This window comes from Ambystoma mexicanum, chromosome 1p, assembly GCF_040938575.1.
Source record: "Ambystoma mexicanum isolate Mex_15411 chromosome 1p, UKY_AmexF1_1, whole genome shotgun sequence".
In the NCBI taxonomy this organism is placed as follows: domain Eukaryota; kingdom Metazoa; phylum Chordata; class Amphibia; order Caudata; family Ambystomatidae; genus Ambystoma; species Ambystoma mexicanum.
The window spans coordinates 804,341,340-804,361,831 of NC_090921.1; the positions used below are offsets into that span (position 1 = coordinate 804,341,340).

The following is a 20,492-nucleotide window of genomic DNA, read 5'->3' on the forward strand; positions in this document are numbered from 1 at the left end:
AGCGAGCGGGAGTTGCGGTAGTGGCTGGGGATAAATGTTTGAAATCAGGACAGTACATACTCTGCTTCAAAACTCTGCTGCCTGTTGCTCATTTAGGGAAGCACAAAATTGGGTTTGGCCTACATGTCCTCTCATGTTTCACCCACTTGCCCCTTGACATACCCAACGGGGGACTACCTCAAGGAAGGGTGGCCACAGAACAGTCCAAGGCAATATAGGCCCCCAGTATACCACCCTGCATGGCTTGAAAGTACAATGGTTTCTGGAAGGGCGGGTTCATGAGAGGACTGGAAAAGAGGGCTCAATACAAAACAACGAAAGGGAATTTAGCTAGCTGAAATGTAGCACCCAGCCTTCAACAGAGAGTGTGCACCGGAGGAAAGAGACACAGAGGGCTACGAGTGACTGATCAGGTGCTTCATACCCAGGGCAGCTGGAGGGGATACTCATGCTTTTTATTTGAAGGGTTGGTGAGGTTGCCTGTTTCCTGGAAATGACAGCCTCAGAATGTTAGGACTGTGATGATGATGGGCGAAGAGGCCCTCACCATAGCGACAGTGGCTCCTTGTTCCGTCTCACATTGGCCTTTTCAGGACTCTGAAGAGAGTGCTTTCTGACCCTAATTAAAAAGTGAAAACATAAACAGTCATCAAAATGTTCAGTGTCTGTGTTCCATGTTTGTTCCTCCACCTCTCTGCTCAAAGAAGCAGAGACTGCGCCTCACTCGTGGAAAGCTTGTCAGAGGCAAGGCACGTGACTACTGCCTGATGCCACACACCCCTGACTGCCCTGGGTGGGCGGGGCGTGTCTAACAGCACAGGACCTTTGTCAAACCCCATATCACTTGCTGCAGAAGGGTCACGAGAGGAGAACTGCTGGACTAGGTTCAGAGGCGAGATGCTCATCGGATATTTTATCCTTTTTTCCAAAGGTAAATCTCACAGCAACACCGGGACAAGCGAGCACATGCAGAAAGGCATCCTACATGAACATTGAATGCCTGCATTGGCACTTCTTTTTAAGTGTAATACGTGTTTTGTATTCTATTATTGTTCCAAACCATTAGAGTTGTATACATTGCACATCATCATAGGGACATGATATACGGTTGTTGTGCTACTTTCTGTTTATTGGATCTGCTTGAAGTGCTGCAGAGACATGACATGTAACCACCGGGAACGGATTTTTATAAAGGAGGAGGAATAACAATCGATTAAAATGCAGATACAGAATAAGAAACAGAATGCTACACTTCCCGCGCAGGCGCGCACTACTAGAGTAGCAACAGGTTTAGAATGGGCGATGTTGCTGATTGCAGAGCAGGTGCGGCCCTGGGGTAATGTTGTGACGCAGCATTAATACTGCATTGTTTCTCGTTGCAGTGCTGGGGGTGCGGATGCACCCGCATCAGAAGCAGCAGCTCCTCTCCTTCAGCATTAATGACACAGCCGCGATCTCCTGTTTGGTACCCGAGGGAAGCCCGGGTGGAGGACACATTGTGCACTGGTTCTGGAGGCGAGTCGAGGCGCCGGCCACATTTATTAAGTTCTGCTCGGACAGTCACGCAGGTCATCTCAAATATAACTGCCGCCATGAAGCGCGCAGCGCGACACTTGAAGTCTACAAGGTCCAGCGGAAGGAGGCCGGTGTTTATTACTGCGCTTACCCCAAAACAGGGGCCCTGCATTTCTCCAGTGCCGCCACCATCCTTGTAGGAGGTAAGGAACCGCGCAGAGAAATGTAAACTGTCAGTCGGCATTACACCTGCACGACTGAAGCTTTTCTCTCTGCGTTATCTAATACCTACCCAGCATAAATATCGTAAAGGCGCCTTTGCAAAAGAAGGACAACAAGGCGGCATTTAGGATTATATAGAGTCTTGAGTTCCAGTATAAAGTATATTGTGTAAAAAGCTGCGTATTCCCCCGCAAGCGCGTCCCTTTATCTGCCACTAGTCACAGGTTTGCGTGTCTGGCGACCGGCACCCAGGAGTCGCTGCGGTATAACACGGATCTAGAGAAGCACGAGTTCTTAAGAATGAGGAAGTCGAGGGCCACACATGTACTTACTACACATTGCACTTGGAGCACATGAGGATTATGTTGTAATAGTCAAGATCCCAGCTCTTATAAAGTGACTATGGCGACACACCTTTCTTTATTCCCTGTCTTAAGATGCGTGCTTATGAGTTGGGTTGTGACACCACTATGCCTGCTGCCAAGTCAGCACTCAATATGAAAAGCAGATCACTGAACATAATTCCTGCTACTGAGGAAACGCGTAGCCGCAGGTTTATGTAGGTCTCTAGGAATCCATCTGCACGCTAGTATTTACTTTAAACCAGAAAATCAGTTTGAAAGTGCTTTTTTAAACTGCTAAAAATAATTGTTTGCAATCAACGTAAGTGGCATATCAGTGCGTTTATTCCAACAACAAAGATGCTAAACCAACTATAACAGTATCTTCCATCAGAAGGAACAAGAAACCAAACATTCAGTGAGTGGTGAGAAATGAAATACCTTCGAATGCATTTACAAATATTAGCACATAGAGATCATTATCGACCTCCTCTCAGCCAATCAGAATGTGTAGAATGCAGTCAATAACTACTGTTTAACTTATGGAGACAGCCATGTTATTTAAATAACACCAAATAATAACGTACTCACTCTTAAAGTAACATTTTTTACTTCAGCACCAAAACTCCAAAACATGTATTGCTTCTACCACTATGTGCTAATTGCCTTACAGTCATTGCGAGGGGTCATTAACCCTTTTTGATAATGACCCTACACCCCCAACTTAAGGCAGTCGGCTTCACCTCACGCCATAACTGGGTGGTGGTTCCTTCTCCTTTGATAATGACCCCTCCCTCTATCTATAAGGCTGTAACATTGTAGTCACCCCAGAGTTCAGTGACTTGGCCTGTGTCCTTGTGCCTTTATATGCTCACTGACCTCCTTACTTACTTGCAGTATCTTTATAGTAAACAGGGATAATTTAAACCTTACATATAATGCCATCTTCACCACGGAGGCTTCGCAAGTAACGGCCAACAGTCAAAAAATGTTACTTTAGAAAGAAATCAACATCCACGTTACATTTGCGGTCCACACCTAGACTAGTTTAGGAAGTAAACTAAGTAGAGATTTTTCCATGAATACATCTTTTCTGGCTACGGCTGCTAGATGGTGCTTTAGCACAATCAATGAAGCAAACACCTTTGTTGTAGGTTTTCAGAGAATGAGAACATAAGATGTGCGGAGGGGTTTGACAGCCTGCAGGTGTTTTTTTTTGACTTTTTACCCAGGCATTAAAATCTCATGCCCGTGTAAATCCTCTAGGCTATCCCACATCACCCCAAACCCCCTCTTCAAAAACATACCCTCGGGATATTTTTGAGCTAGCTCTATTGCGCAGCAACATCAAACTATATACTTCTTTGGAACTGACATTGTTATTTGTAGCTGTTTTTATGAAATGGCTTAAAGGCATGGTCTAGTAAAAAATGTTATTTAAAAAATAGATAGGCAACATAAAAAAAAATACTAGCATTCTCTTTTTTAAAACTTCCTATGTAAAATTTTGAGCTATTCAAGCTCAAAATTAGCAAAAGCAAGCACATGGGCACATCCATTTTGTGAAATGGAGGCCCTCCTGTGCTGGCTTTTGCTTTTGCGGCACTAATGAAGGAAAAGCCAGCCAACTGTAGTAAACAAAAGCTACCGCTGGGGGGCTTTCCCTTCATTAGTGCTGTACGGGGAGGACGGGGACCGGAGACCAGAGCAGGAAAGCTGCAGCTGAATCTCGGTAAGTGCTATTTTTTTTTTTTTTTAAATAAGCACTAGCTGTGGTTTTTTTTCTAAGTTTTCCGGGCTGGAGGAGCCCGGAAAACCTAGAAATAAAACCGCAGCTTTAAAAACGTTGTATTTATGTTTGTGGTTGCTTTTGAAGCGACCGCAAACATAAATACAACATTATTGTGTTGGAAAACGCTGCGGTTTTTCTTTCCAAGTTTCTCAGGATGCTCCGGCTCGGAGGAGCCTGAGAAACTCAGAAAGAAAAAACGCAGCGTTTTCCAACACAACCGTGTTGTGTTTCTGCCTGCTGTGGCTATCACTTTGGGTCTCCGGTGCACCCAGGGGAGCACCGGAGACCCAAAGTGAAAGCCAAAGCAGGCAGAAACACAACACGGTTGTGTTTACATGCCGCATAGTATTTCTGCCTACGGCTGATTTCCCATTTGGGGCTCTCGGGCTCGCCGTGGGGAGCCCGAGAGCCCCAAATGGGAAATGCTAAATGCTGCGTTGTGTCTGCCTAAATCTGCTTTCCCATTTGGGGCTCTCGGGCTCCTCGTGGGGAGCCCGAGAGCCCCAAATGGGAAAGCAGATTCAGGCAGAAACAACGCGGTTGTGTTAGAAAACGCTGCCGTTTTTCTTTCCGAGTTTCTCAGGCTCTTCCGAGCGTTGTATTTATGTTTGCGGTCGCTTCAAAAGCAACCGCAAACATAAATACAACATTTTTAAAGCTGCGGTTTTATTTCTAAGTTTTCCGTGCTCCTCCAGCACTTACCGAGTTTCAGCTGCAGCTTTCCTGCTCTGGTCTCCGGTCCCCGTCCTCCGCGTACAGCACTAATGAAGGGAAAGTCACCCAGCGGTAGCTTTTGTTTACTACAGCTGGCTGGCTTTTCCTTCATTAGTGCTGCAAAAGCAAAAGCCAGCACAGGAGGGCCTCCATTTCACAAAATGGATGCGCCCATGTGCTTGCTTTTTGCGAATTTTGAGCTTGAATAGCTCAAAACTTTACATAGGAAGTTTTAAAAAAGAGAATGCTAGTATTTTTTTTTTATGTTGCCTATCTATTTTTTAAATAACATTTTTTACTAGACCATGCCTTTAAATGCAGCTGCAAGGCAGCTCTGGTATAATTAAATGCCTTAACTAAGTCTGTCTTCATCCACTTAATTTTTAAAGAACATGTGTGTTTTCACAGCTGTTTCTAGCATTCAATTCCTATTAAAACAAGCATTTGCAAACACAAAAGTATTAGCTCTTGTATAGGGATTTGCCAGACACTGCCATCATATCCTCAAGTACTCACACCATTTGCCAGCCATTGACATCTTATGGCCAGATAATACAATTACGGCAATGCCTGGCAAATGCCTATGCCATGCCTACACAGACACCCAAATTACTGGCTTTGCCAATTCTTGTTTAATCATTCCATGCAGAACCATTTTTGGGACCTTAATTGTGACCTTTACCTAACATACATCTGTACTGCAGGCCCTAACATTGCACTGTAGTGGCTTGGGATCCCTTGCTCTAGACCTCGGTTGTCCAACTCCAGGACTCAAGGGCCGGATCCATGTGGGATTTTCAGGATATTTCTCATTAATATTCATGACATAAATTGGCATACAATTATTCAAAATGTATGCACATTAATGCTCCTGAATATTAATGAGGGATATCCTGAAAACACATCAGGTTTCCGGCCGTCAAAGACTGGAGTTGGACAACCCTGCTCTAGACCTAAGCAGCAAATTGGTCGAGGAAAGGTTTAGAAATTATTTTTCCTTAATGGGCAGATCAGTGCTTTGTGAAATCTTGTGGGTTGGAATCTTGCATGAGCCCCAGAGAGAAGCTATAACTTTTTCTTTTTTTAAACACTTTCTTTATTGGTACACTTAGTAACACACGAAACAACTTACAACTTAGTAGGGCATGCATACAAATATGACATTGGGGTCTGAACGATGAGATCTGGTTGCAGGCATCACAGCATACAGAGGTGTAAGATACTCATGTATAGAGGGGATGAGTCCCTATTGTTCTTGTAGCAGGGGTTCAGTATCAGGGGGACAGTTCGCATCGGTTGGGGGGACAGGGGTGTTTCCGGCCTTGTTGTTGCACGCCAACTGTACAGTTTAAGTGGATTCCAAATGTCTCGTGGTCGGGATTCAGGTGGTTGCATGTGTGCCCACTGCTCTTTCATATCAATGACCCATATTACATCCTTTAACCAGCGTTCTTTGTTGGAAGGATGCAATCTCGTCCAGCGCAGAATAACACAGCGCTTGGCTAACAGAAGGGATAGCCCTACAAATGTACACAACTGCCCAGTGGTGGGTCAGAAATATGAAACAAACAGAGGGTTAGAGGGATAACAGCCTTGCCAATCATTTCTGAGAGTGTCGCACATACATCACCCAAAAAGGTAGCGAGTTGTGGGCAGTCCCATAGCATATAAAAGTATTTGGCGTGGGTGGAATTGCAGCATGGACATGCCCCAGACCCTTCATTGTAAAACATACGCAATCTGTCTGGAGTGTAGTGGTGCTGGTGCAGCACTTTAAGTTGTATCAGTTGAAATCGGGAGTTATATGACACTTTGAGTGTCTGTGCACACATGTCAGACCAGAGGTCGTCTGTGACATCTAGTTGGAGGTCTTCCGGCCATTTAGCTCGTATATTGTGGTGTAATATACCCGACTGGGTTTGAATTAAGAGGTATAGGGACGATACTCGACTTCGGCTGTCGCCCGTTATCAAAACAAAGCACAACAGGGTATTGTTAACAGGCTGGACTGGGAAGCAACTCCATAATCTTTTGCAGGCTTTGCACAGGCCCACATATTGCAATCACTGCAAGGACATCTTGCACGTGAGCTCTGGGATGTCAGTGATTTGGATGAAGTTATTCTCAATGTATAGTGACCCCAATGTGTGAAACCCGTGTCGCAGCCAGGCCCTGCACGAGCCGGCGTCGACTCTAGGTTCCAAAACCTGGTCTGCAACCTGATTGAAACATATCCAATAACGATTGGTGTTCCACACATTTCTGCTGTTGACCTGTGACCACCTTTTCAAGGATTTTGCCGGCCACGGTAGCCCTGCAATGGGGCGATAATTCTGAAGAGACTCAGAATCCATTGTTGGCTTTTTCAGTAGGGGAGTAACCGTAGAATGCTTTAGACAGTCAAGTACAATCCCATGTGTCAATGATTTGTTGACAAATTTGGTCACAAAAGGAGTCAAACCCTGAGCAAAGCGCTTTGCTGCATATGCAGGAAGGGGGGATAAAGAATCAATGCTGGGCTTGAGGGTCTCCAACAATTGATGTATATCTTCTCCTACTAAATGAAAATCAAAAGTAGGCAGGGAAATATGAGTATGTGGGTCATTCAAAATAGCCACAACTTGAGTATCTAATGATACCGATGAAATTATGAAGGTGGCCTGGACAATATCAGACTTATTATGTTCGATCTTTTCAATAAAAAAAGAATTGAAAAGATTAGCCTACACGACCCAGTGGTCAGTTAAATTAGCTTTACAGCTGGGATTATAAAATTTGGAAATGATGGAGAACAATTCCCTCGGGAGATTACTGGCAGCTTTAAGCTTTTTCCCCAGGAACTCTTTCTTCACCTGGAAAATAGCCAACTTGTAATCCGTAAGTGCCTTCTTTGCCTTAGCTTTGTTCTCCAAAGTCTGCTTTTTCTGCCATTTACGATTAGTCCTGCTAACTAATTTGCACAGCAGAATTAAATTTGATGAGAACCATGCATACGAAATTCTCCTATTTTTCAGTTTTAAAGGGGCAGATTTGGCACAAATAGCACTCAAGGTGAAGGTCCCTGCTGCTAGAAATTCTTGGCAGGGGATCAGAGAGTCGATAGCATCAAGCACCTCATTGATTTCCTTCCCATTAATTCTGTCCAGCTCTTTAGCTTTCCAAGAGTACATAGTCGATCTGTCCCTGGGGTTAACCTTATCACCCTTCAGCAGGTTCAAAGAAAAAAACTGCACAACATGGTCAGAACAGTGGACAGGTATAGTGTCCTTCAAAAGGACATAAGTACCTCTGGCTAAAACTACATCCAGACAGTGGCGAAGGTTGAACACCCAAAGGGTGAAGCCCATGAGTATTCAAAAGATCCCATCATTATTTGGAGCAGGGTTTGGTTTGATCATCCAGCCAGATGTTCCAAACACCCATCAATAAAAATTCCTTATATTTATTCCCTTCACTACTAAGGAATGAATCAAGACTCTCTAAGAAATGCTTTCAAGGCCGCGGTGGTCTGTAGCCTAACATTATGTGAATAGCAGTTTTAGGAGAGATATGAAAGGAAATTTCATTCGTACTGCCCTGGGGTACCATACGAATTTGCACATTTCGCCTTCCAATTCCTAAAAAAAAAGATCACCTAGGCCAAAACGGCACGTTAAAGAAGAGATACATGAGTTCAGGAAGAACGGTCATTTTGCCGGCTATTGCGATGGGGAGGTGAATCTACTCATTGTAGTTGCAGTCATATAGCATAAGGATCTGTCTTGCAATGGTCACACCTAAGTAGCGTATAGACTCTGGAGCCCATTTGAATCCCTGCAGCTCTTCAGGTCGGACGGTGGCATCTGTGAGGGGAAAGAGTTCATATTTACTACAATTCACTCAGAGTCCCGATAGTTCTCCAAAATGTAGGATATCCTCCATAATGGGCCTCAGGTGTTCTTGAGGGTTTCCAGCCTGTCGTCAGCATAAAGGGAAATTATCTGCGGTCTCCCCACTATTCTGATCCCACGATGTCCATGTTTAAACCTTATCAAATCTGCCAGTGGTTCTATAATGATATTGAATATCAGGGGCGACAGGGGGCATCCCTGACGTGTGCCTCTGTTTATCTCAAATTGTGGGGAGACCAACCTGTTTGTATTGACCCTGGCCCCTGGTGCCATATAAAGGAGGCGTAAAGCATCGAGGAACCCTCAGCCATATCTACACTTCAACAACACAGTGTACATAAATCGCCATGATACAGAGTCGAACAACCTTTTGAATGTCTAGTGTATTAGCTATCGCTTGAACACCAGATCTATCTGTGCCAGTATGTTGAAGATGCGGCATAGATTTAGTGCTGTGGACCTGCCCGGGATGAACCCTGACTGATCAGGGTGGATAATGTACGGCATGACTGGCATCAGCCGAGTGGCCAGGATCTTCTCAAAAACCTTTACATCTGTGTTAATTACGGACAGAGGTCGATAGGAGCCACATTGATCTGCAGGTTTTTCCGACTTTAACAAAACCGTGATGACCGCCTCGCGCATGATGCCTGGGAGCGACTGGGATTCGAAGGACTCTCGCCAGAACTGTAGGAGATGTGGCACAAGGGTTTCCTTGTAGCGTTTGTAAAATTCGGCTGTGAGGCCGTCAGTACCAGGGGCCTTTCCAGATGGTAGGTGGTGTATCGCTTGAGTTATGTGAGACAATGCGATCGGGAGCTCTAGTAGGGCCCTACTGGCATGTGATATCTGACTGAGTGGAAGGGCATTGAGAAACACATTAATCTCTTCCTGCGCACATATGTCATTGTTGGTGTATAGGGTCAGATAGAAATCAGCAAATACCTTATTGATGGCTGTGGTCATGTGAACTAAGCTACCCAAGGTATTCATTATGAGTGGAATGCACCGATTGGCGCTTTCCTGTTACGCTATTCGAGCAAGCAGTCTACCAGGCCTGTCCTCGTCCCCATATTTTCTAGCTGACAATGGGGTATCAAGGAATTGAACTTTGCGCTCAGCGTGGGTCCTAATAGTGTCAATGGCTTCTTTGATCTGTTCCAGTGTGGTTGTAGGGGGGTCATTAGCTAGCTCCCGTTCTAGTCTCTGCAGTTCGTCCTCGCATTGTACTATGCTATGCCGGATGGCTTTGAGGACACTGAACTCCATTGACATCACAATCCCTCGAATGCAAACCTTGAAGGCTTCCCAAAGCACACTGGTTGAGGGCACAGAACCTATATTTTGTTAAAAAAACAATTGCACATGTTCATCAATAGTGGATGCGAACGCTGTGTTCTGTAGCACCAGTGGTTTAAAGCGCCAGTTATTGCGAGGCCTAGAGAATGTTGGCAGTGCTAGGCAGATGCGGAGTGGGGAATGATCAGAGTAGGTGCGGGGTAGTATATGAATGTTGCTGACCCCTCTGAGTAATGTGTTGAAGATGAGCCACATGTCTATACGAGAAAGGGTCATGGGCTGAGGAATAGAAAGGGTAGGAGAGGTCCCCAGTATGTAATGTTCTCCAAGCATCTGCTAGCCCAAGTGAATACATACCCTCCTTAATAGTAGAGGCAGCCCATGTGAGGGTTCTCTGGGTGTGGGTGGATCTGTTCAGTTTCATATCCAGGATAGTATTGATATTTCCTGCCCACAATATAGGGATCACCAGGTATCGGGCAAGTTCATCTAGAATGTCTGTATAAAATTGAGGGTTGTCTATATTGGGGCCGTAAACATTCAGCAGCAGCATCTCCCTTCCTGCAAGGGTCCCATACACCAAGATATATCTACCTAAAGGGTCTACATTTGTTGGTTTGCACTGGAAAGGTAGAGATTTGTGTACCAGGGTCATGACGCCCCTAGCTTTTGAGGATTATGTAATGTAGAAACGGTTTCCACCCCAGTTCCTAGCAAACCCTTCAGAGACCACTGAAAGAGCATGGGTCTCCTGCAAGTACAAAATTTGGACTTTGTGCCTTTAAAGATACATCTGTATCTTCCGTCGCTTGGTTGGATTTTACAGGCCATGGACATTCCAGCTAAGACAGGTTATGTCCCCCATTTAGGTACAGATTGACTAGTGTTGTCCCCCATAGTATATATGTCCAGTTGTTCCAGTATCTTTAAGTTCTCTTCCGTGCCCATCATTTTTCGAAATGTAAGTGTAGTGTGTTTTAATAAACCCAATAGTCCCCTCCTACCCCCCCTCCCACATGCCCCCTGAAACTAGGATGATGGTACCACCCAAGAAACACCCCAAACTGGTAACGCAACATTGCATGGGGAGGCTAGTGCACGGGCCCACCCGGGCCAGCACAGGACTTTAGTGCAGTAAAAAGTATAAGTGTTCCTGTACTTCTTATCTGATTACCCCTGTCAGGAGCAGCACACCCACCATCAACCGTGGGTCTGTGAATAACCGAGTGTCCATTCCTAGCATCCCAGTGGGCAATATAGTAGCAAAAAAAAGTCTACAACCGTTCATGAAAAACAAACCACAGGGAATGTGAAGGCAGTGAGAAATGAGCCACGTCTACAAAGATAGCCATTAGGATTTATGTTCAGGATTCAGGATGGCAGTAGAGTTTCGTCCAAAAACTTCATGGCTTTGCCGGGTATTGTGAAAAAGAATGTCTAGCTGTTCCACTCTACACGTAGTTTAGCAGGGTACAGCATTGCATATTTCAGTTTTTTGTCTCACAGTCGTTTCTTGACCGCTAAGAAGGATTTACCCTATCCGGGTATACAGGTATTCCCAACATCAGGTCCCCCAGCTCATGGGCTGCTCTGAGGATCGCGTCACGGTCTCTGTAGTTAAGGATATGGGCAATGATGGGCCGAGGAGATGCCCCAGGTGTGGGTTTGGGGGCCAGGGATCTATGTGCGCATTCAGCCGCAAACTGTGGTGACAATGTTGGATTCCCCAGGAGTGGCGTTAGGGTGGTCTCTAGCGATTGTTCCAAGGGCGTTTCATTATTGCTTTCCAGAACTCCTATGACGCAAATATTATTGGCTCGGGATCGTGATTCCAAGTCGCTGTTCTTCTTTTCCACCCCGAGCACTCGCCTAGAAAGTGTAGTCATCCTCCACTGTGCCCACTCGTGTTTCAGCCTCCGCTAGACGTTGATCATTTTTATCCCTGCGAGTGTTGATTGAATCCAGGGTGCTGGTCATGTAATCGAGTTTGGTGTGTACTTTAGCAAATCCCTCTTGCATGCACGCCATAATGCATTGAGTTTCAGTGACTTCCATCGGTATCGCCTCTGGTTCTATGCTAGTGGTGGCCCCACGGGAAGTCGATGGCTTAGCAGTGGGTTTGGCGTATTGGCTCATGGAGTGTTGGTTTTTTGCTCTCCCTTTTGTCATACTGTGTAACGGTAGAGGATCCAGAGGAGGTATTCCAAAGGGTGTCGAGCACCCAAATCCAGTGATCCACTATGCAGCAGTGGTAATAGGTTAATGTCTTCACGTCTGCAGTGAGAGTGTGGGTATTGAGGATAAACATGCTGTCCCTTGGGCAGTGGGGCAGGCCGATGTGGTCACTCAGGGTTTCAATCAGGCCTTCGTGCAAGGCAAAGCATGACAAGTGCGGAGCAGTACCAAAATTACATGTAGGCCTGACAGTCAAGTAATGTTACGCATGTTAGGCACTCACTCACCACTGCAGCCACCAGTAGACCCGCTTTGGTGGGCTGCAGCCCGCTATCTTCAATGTGGTCGCCAATGTACATCCGGGGGGGGGGCTGCAGAGCCAAGTCGGTGATGCTAGCTAGGAAGGTGCGTGGGGTTGGTCCTGCAGTCTCCACCCGCTGGAGACTGCACAGGACGGTGGGAAATAGCATTGTTAGGCATCCAGGGTGCTCAGCAGAGGGACTCCAGTAGCTGGTGTGTAGGGGGCACCCCCATACTGTAGGGTGCTCCCAGCCGCAGCGCCCGTGCTCCGACCTCCACAGCTTAGCGCAGAGATATTCCTAGACGTTGGCAGGGGAGTGTTCCAAAGGGTGTCGAGCACCTGAATCCAGTGATCCACTGTGCGGCAGCGGTAACAGGCCAGTGTCTTCCCGCATGCCGCAAGGGAGTGGGTGATCAGGATAAATGCCTGTCCCCTGGGCAGTGAGGTGGGTCAGCGGGGTCACCTTGGGCCTCAATCAGGCCATCCCGCAAGGTAAAGCATGCCAAGTGCAGAACAGTACCAAGGTTACATATAGGCGTGACAGTCAAGTAATATTTATGCATGTTAGGCACCCACTCACTGCTGCAGCCACCAGCGGACCGGCCATGGTGTCCAACCACCCTGCTATCTTCAAGGTGGTCGCCAATGTTCATCCAGGGGGACTGCAGGGCCAAATCAGTGATGTTGGCTAGCAAGGTGCATGGCATTGGTCCTTCAGTCTCTGCCTGCTGGATACTGCGCAGGGAAATGGCGTTGGGCATCCAGGGTGCTCTGCAGAGGGTCTCCAGTAGCTGGTGTGTAGGAGACACCCCCAAGGTGCAGGGTGCTCCCAGCTGCAGCGTCCGGGATCCAGCCTCTGCAGCGTAGTGTAGAGATATTCCTAGCCGTTGGTGGGGGAGGAGTCCCTGCTCGTTGCTGCCGGTGGCCACTGCTAGTGCACTCGGTGGGCATGCAGGGGTTTGCCGAGATTTACAATCCAGTATCAAGGTTCTGGCTTGGGCCGATGTAGTAGAGCCAGCCTCTGTGCCGCAGCGGGAGGTGCTGGCTTTGCAGCGTTTCCTGTCCCTCACTGTCACTCAGAGCCGGCCTACCGTTTCCTGCTCCCCGGTCACTGATCAGGACTGGGTTGGGATCTGTGTGCTGCCAAGGAGATCTGGGGACCAACTTCCCGTTTCGGGATTTTGCGGGATGAGCGGATGAAGACTGAGCCGCCATGTGGAACGCTGCACAACAGCACCCCCAAGCTCTAACTTTTTAAAATTCACTGCAGCCCATGATAATTGACAGTATACCAGTTTAAGAAAACCACAGGGATCCTGTTGGCTAAATGGGAATGACTTTGTCTGAAGTGTACTTCTTAGATCTCCTGCAAGAAATGAGTTTGTCATTTTTCTAGCAAGTAATGACGATGCTATGTTTGAATTGGGTTTACAACCACATTCCATTGCTAGTAACCGCGGATGATAGATGGTAAATCATCCTTGGGAGTTTGTGAATAGGAAGTTCTCTGGCAGATGTAGATATTATTCACCGCCGCGGAGTGGCGGTGAGTGGCAGTCTTGCAGTCTCCCACCACCAGTCTTTTCTTCAGCTCTATTGTTGGAGGTGTGTTTCCTGCTACACCCAACACTACAAAGCCTCATTCATTTACTCCGCGGAGCGGACGCGGAGTGGCGGTGAGTGGCAGTCTTGCAGTCTCCCACCACCAGTCTTTTCTTCAGCTCTATTGTTGGAGGTGTGTTTCCTGCTACACCCAACACTACAAAGCCTCATTTACTCCGCGGAGCGGATGCGGAGTGGCAGTCATGCCAGGCAAGACGGGCCCGGCCGTCCTTTCACCATCTATGATACAGCTTTTGGACCCAGAAGATTCTACAAGCCGCTGTCTAAGAAGTAACGCAAAGTTGTTTTCCAAAAACACAATTGCACCCCTCACACAGACTTTCAATCATCCTCCTTTGACTCCTACTGAAACAACAGCCTTTCGGCATATCCATTCAAGTCCAGGGCTCAACACACCAGTACACCTGGGAAAAGGACATTGTGCTGCTAACGCTCGAGTCCCTCACAAAAAAGTCACTGAAAAGCTTTTTCGCTTCACCAACAATAATCATTCATCATATCAACATGAAGCTGACTTACCCGAAGAAAATGTCGCAAACTCGGGTGCTTGCGGCACTGAACCTCCTCCGACCTCCGTGCCTGCAGTGATCGCCGTCCCCCTGCATGCCGGGTCAACACTTCCCGGAGCTCCGCAGCACCCCGAGGGGGGGTCGCGTTGAGTTCTCCGGCCGTGCCGCCCGGCCTTCCATTGGGGCGTGCGTTGGCTATTCTAGATGCTGCCGGTGCTCTGCGGCCCCCCGGAGGGGGGACCTCTTTGAGTCCCCAACCCGCGCTGCCTGATGCTTTGCAGGTCCTGGACGGCTTGATCCCCGCCGCGGCCGCAGCTCTGCGCTCTCCCGGAGGGGAGACGGCGTTAAGCGGGCAGGCGGCACCGAGGCAGGAGAGGCCCGAGATGGGGACGGTGGAACCGGAAGAGACCGCCGCATAAGGTGACTCGTCTGTCCTCCCATCGGGCGGGAGAGAGGTCCCGCTGCCTGGTCCCTCTGGGAGGCCATGTCCCGAGGAGAAAGAGCAGGAGCACTCGAGCGGGTCAGGAGCCGCTGGCGTGACACCGACTCCTGCAAACGAAACCGAAAGTGAATCTACTGCAGCGCCACCTATTGCCGTAGTTACGGCAATAGCAACACTTCACAGTGAAAATACTTCCAACCTGCCACCAGACAATTCAAATCAAGAAGAAAAAGTGATGACTGTACCAAGCCTATCTCTGCCTCAGGAAACCATGGCAACTTCACCTGATAACATAAAAAAAGAGACTTTGGCCCCTTGACGATCTAACCAAGAAAAACCCTGTCTCAGATCCATCAACTAAACAAGTGAAACCCACGAGCTCTGTCAAATACTTACCCAAACAGGCCAATTTCACCAAAACGCCTCGGGCAGGCCCCAAATGCACAAGAAAGGGCTGTAAAAAACCTCAACTCCCCCTGAAATTACTATCAGACTTTTTCCATAAGCACTCTAAAGTCATTCAAGAGAAGTGTAAAGAACTGACAGACGCTGAAATCCTCGAGGCAGCCGACGCAATCACACCACCGCGTAAACATCGCAGGCTGATACAAGCCCAACGAAAATCTTCTTTTTGCTTTGCAAAAGAAGATAATTGGCCAGCCCGCAATATAGACCTGACAAAATGGCACTTTTCAGGCCAAGTGACTTCATTAATCCCACAAATTACGTCGGAAGAACAGGAGGTCCAGCACGCTCGAAACCCGGCTCTACCACCAACACCCATCTATACACCTTCTTCGCCAAGTGCCAACATTGTAAAGCCTCCAATCTCAACTTCTATCCTGTCTCCCCAACAAACCCCTATTATCATCGATCAGGGAGTACAGAATCAATCACAGACTCACATCCAAGAGCAAGTCGAGGCAGAGAGTCCCACACCTCTTCCGAATACTCCGACGTCACCGAAGCAAGTCGGCTCTGCCCTAATCGGCCCCATTCAACCTTTGCCACAAGACCTGTCGCTCGACTGCGAATCAACACATTGACCAAGTGGCAGTATCAATTACAAAGAACAGGCACTCGAGACCTCACCACCGTCATTAGGAGAGTCTCACAGTCCCACTCCACAAACTCTAGACAAAGACCTTGGAAGCAAGTATCCTGCAAAATCAAAAAACAGACCCCAGTTTGAGAAAACCTTAGACTCCTTTTACTCAAACTTAGACAACTACAATAATCAAAGAAGACACTCCTCAGACCACCCCCCAGAAGACTATCAGCTGTAACTATGCCAATCACACGACCACCATCTCCTACGAGAGGCAGACCAACCCTGCACTGTCATACTCCTTCAAAAGACTCACAGCCAAAAAAGCTTGACACCTGCACTTTGATGTCAGTATTATCGATAGCCCTCAACCCATTTGTCAAACTGTACGAAACAATCGGAGATACAATGAAAGATCACACATCGATTCAAACTTCAATGCTGAACAAATTAATTTTTCTGGAGGGTTATATTACTGCCCTAGAAGCAAAGATTCTTGCAGCCGAGAACAAACCAACCCAAGAACCATCTATGTCACTATCTCAAAAACCGGTTTCATCCATGTGTCTTACTCCCCAGGACAGGCCACAAACAAACTCAGAAGGCACACAAACTCTTCCATTTATTGATCTAACTGTCTCATCAACCCTCTTGACAGAAAAAATCAGGTCGCCAAAAGGAGTGATAGAAGTCAACCCCAAACAAAAAGGATCAGTCTCACTAGAACCAATCTTCCAGCAACCAGATCCAGCAAGTTCAAAAGTCATAGCCGCCCAAAAGGGCTCCACAATCCCGTCTAAACTGAAAGGGAAAGCAAAAGACACCCGGGAGGCTAGTAGGGTCGAACGTGAGACACTTAATCATTCCCCTAGAGGGGTAGAAGTCTTCTTGAACAACGAGGACATGATGAACATTACGCAACACATTACTGACCAATCAACAATTTCTAATCAGGATTTACAAGAAATACCTGACTCCACCACAATTCTTGCACCATCACAAAGAAACTCCAATAAAGAAATAGAGATCACAGAATCCCCTTTCCTCACCCTTGAAGAACGAAGACTGCGAGCGATTACGACCAACCACAATTCAAAAGACCATTTACCCGGAGAGTCCTCGGTAGCACCCAAATTCAACCCCCAAAAACAAGAGAGAGAAAAACGCGATAATCACTCTCATCGGCAGCCAGCAAGACAGACCCACAGATCGCATAGCAGCCCTCACACTTACCGAACAAAAGTCCAGAAAAAGAAATCTCCATCAAGAGTCCCCACTAAGGAAGTCCCCAGGACGACTTTCAAATCAAAAACTGCCAAATACCATTCAAAACCTCAAATACGATGTATACTGAAACTAGAGCAGATTCCTGGGAACTACGATGAAGTGATATTAAATAGAAGAGCAGTTATCGATTTATTCAGTTACATCCCGAAACTCCGTTCAGTGAAGTCAGCCGACCTTCAGATTGTCGACCCGAGCCATCAGGTTTCCAGGGCTATCTCACATCTATATATAGCGTCACAAACAACTAACAACGTCCTAAAATCTGCCCTGGAGGAACTTCTAATAATGGGCTATGACCTTACTGAATCCTCCAGAGAAATCAAAACATGCAATCATCGGAAAAATAAAGATCCCCATGAGTACACAAAAGCAATTGAGCATCCTCGACCTTCACGTCAAAAACTTTGTTCTTCCCCAAAAAAATCAAGCAACACTACCGTTCTGGACCAAAAACCGAGCACCAGCAAAACGGCCCAGAAACAAGAAATCACTCGGCCTGCTAAAAGTTCTGATAACTTAAACCCAACGTTCAAGATAACTAAAGCTTCCGAGTCGCTCGCCAGACACAAACATCCAAAAGAAGGCCTAAAGCTTCAAAGGATGGTCCAGAACGTGTCCTACCCTGCGGAAACAATTCCACCCTCAAGCTCGTCTCTGCACTCCCTTTGGTCGTGGTTGCCGAAAGCCCTAAAGTTAAACCAACAAAAATAGCCAGTCGAGAAAACGATCTACAGCAACACATCAGACTGTTGGAACCCAAACGTCCAAGACCAAATAAATATGTGCTCATGGAACACTCGAGGTTTCCTTCACCTTACAGCACCAGGTTCCACAAACTTAACAAACTACGATATTATCTGTCTACAGGAGACATGGCTTCTTCACCCTTCAGTCCTTGACGGTTATGAGATTCATACAGTGCTGGCCAAGAAGGGCCCACTAGGCCGACCAACAGTGGGCCTTCTTATCGCGATCCGCAGTGGACGAGGCCTAATCAATTCACAAAAGCTAAAAGAAAATCACTTCATGCTGATGGTAAAGCTAAACTGGATTACAAGAGATAGAGAATCGAACAAAATACTGATGAAGACACTAATAACCGTCACTATCTATTGGAACCCGCTACCATTGAATGTGCGAAATTTATCAACACAATTGAACAAGAGTTGGATTGGGTGCAAGTCACACACCAACCGGACCATGTAGTTCTATGTGGCGACCTCAACATCAACTGTCAATCCCCTATGAACGCAAAGGGACTCAAATTGAAAAAACTACCAACTGACCAGAGGTCAACCAAATGGCAAAACCTTATGAATTCCAGATCTTTTGACAACTTGGATCAAGTCTTCTCCGACCCAAACAGACTACCAACTTGGGAAAGAGCGAAATCAAACTCCACAATTGATCACATCTTTGTATCACGTTCTTTATTATCTCACATCAATTCTTTCAAAGTGATCAAAGCAAGGGAAAGCAATCATAACCTTCTTGAAACTACTTGGTCCACAAACCCACCGACAAACCACACCATGATCGCAGACATCGAAGTCACCATGCAAGGAACAAGACTCAGGATAACTGAAAAGGCAATAACTACCATAACAGCCCTATACAAAGACCACAGCAATCAATCTCCCAGGACAAATGTGGACTACACGCCATTATTGACCACCTTTAGAGTCCCACAAAGAAAAAGGAAGTCAACAACATCAGATCAAAAACACACTTACGACAAACTAGTCACCGAAAAAAAGAGAGAGCTGAGAAAAACAAAAAGACAAGCTCGGAAACTTGACTTCCCACAGTCCTGCGTCATTATCAAAGCTGCCGTCAAAAACTACAAATCTTGGCCACGGGGCTACCGCCATAAGCTCTACCAACAAGATGCGGAAGACATCCTCAAGGCTATTACTGGCAACCACGCCAGAGACTTCTGGTCCTTGCTCCACTCAACAGCGCCAGGTGCTCGGCCATGTCAACTGAACGGTATTGGCCAATCGGCTTGGGAAGCTCACTTTCGGACCCTTTTCAAGAGCCTTACAACCATAACTCCCTTGACGGACCACAACAACACCTCTTGGATCTGTTTGGACAACATCGAAGACATTGTAGTTTTAATCAAAAAGTTAAAACCATCACGTGATCCTGGACCTGACGGCATTACGAACCTCGATTTGAAATCCCATCCCGAAGTCTGGGCACCTCTCCTGAGCCAAATCTTCAAACGCTGTTCCACCACAAAATCCATCCCACCATCGTGGACACGCGCAAATGTAGTGCCTATCTACAAAAAAGGAAACAGATCTGACCCAGTCAATTACCGCCCTATAGCCCTCCTCGACCCAATAGGCAAGATGTTTGGGTCCTTACTCCTAAAACACTTCACCGCTTGGGCCAACGAAGCTTCGTGCCAAGATAAGCTACAAACTGGCTTCAAAAAGAACCTGGGGACAAACGCCAACATCTTGATATTGAGTGCTCTCAAAAGCAAAATCTTGGAGGGGCGTCCGCGTCTATTTATTATCTTTGTCGGCCTAACACAGGCGTTCGATAAAGTAGATCGCGACAGATTGTTGAAGAAACTCGCCCTATGGAAATGTCCCCCGGACATACTCGACCCAATCAGAGCCCTCTACTCCAACACTTCCATGCGGGTACGCCTTAACCAGCAAGGAGCACTAACAGAAGAAATAACAATCGCCAGAGGTGTTCAACAGGGCTGTCCTCTGGCCCCGGCCTTGTTTTGGTCCTACCTAGGCGATTTTCAAGAATCTGAAAAAACGGTTCGAGCCTTTCCCCCTAAACTTGGAGGAGAACAGATCAGTCGTCTACTTTATGCTGACGACCTAATCCTTTTGGACAACACCCCAATAGGTTTACAACGCCAACTCACAAACCTACAGCAATACATGATGGCAAACAATTTGGAAATTAACGAATCAAAAACAAAAATGATGGTTATCGAGAAATTTGCAAAAAAGAAAGCCACATTATCTCTAAAACTAGGCTCGACCACCATTGAGAAAGTCTCAAGCTTCAAATATCTTGGAGTCACCTTAGACAGCTCATACAGAGAAAAAGCAATGCAAGAGGCCATACACGCTGAAACTACCAAACTAGCCACACAAGGGAAAGCAATTGACATCAAATTCGGCAAATTCTCTATCATACCTGTACGAGACTTCTATAAAAAGAAAGTCATACCATCCTTGACATATGGCGTCGACGCAATGCCGAACCTTCCATCTGAATTGTGGCCAAAACTAGAAGCAACTTTCTGGAGATCAGTTCTTGGTCTCCCAAAAACAACTCCGATAACATTAATTAGACG

At 46.7% G+C, this 20,492-nt stretch overlaps 1 protein-coding gene across 1 annotated transcript in view; it reads left to right on the top strand.

Annotated features, from left to right (window-relative positions):
• Positions 1-852: 852 nt before the first annotated feature.
• Positions 853-20,492, top strand: part of LOC138565087 (uncharacterized) — a 110,780-nt gene continuing 91,140 nt past the window's right edge. Inside the window, exons 1-2 of the mRNA XM_069642957.1 lie at positions 853-931; positions 1,383-1,718. Of these exons, the coding sequence (XP_069499058.1) occupies positions 898-931; positions 1,383-1,718 (370 nt within the window). The 5' untranslated portion in view covers positions 853-897. The remainder of the gene's footprint in view (positions 932-1,382; positions 1,719-20,492) is intronic.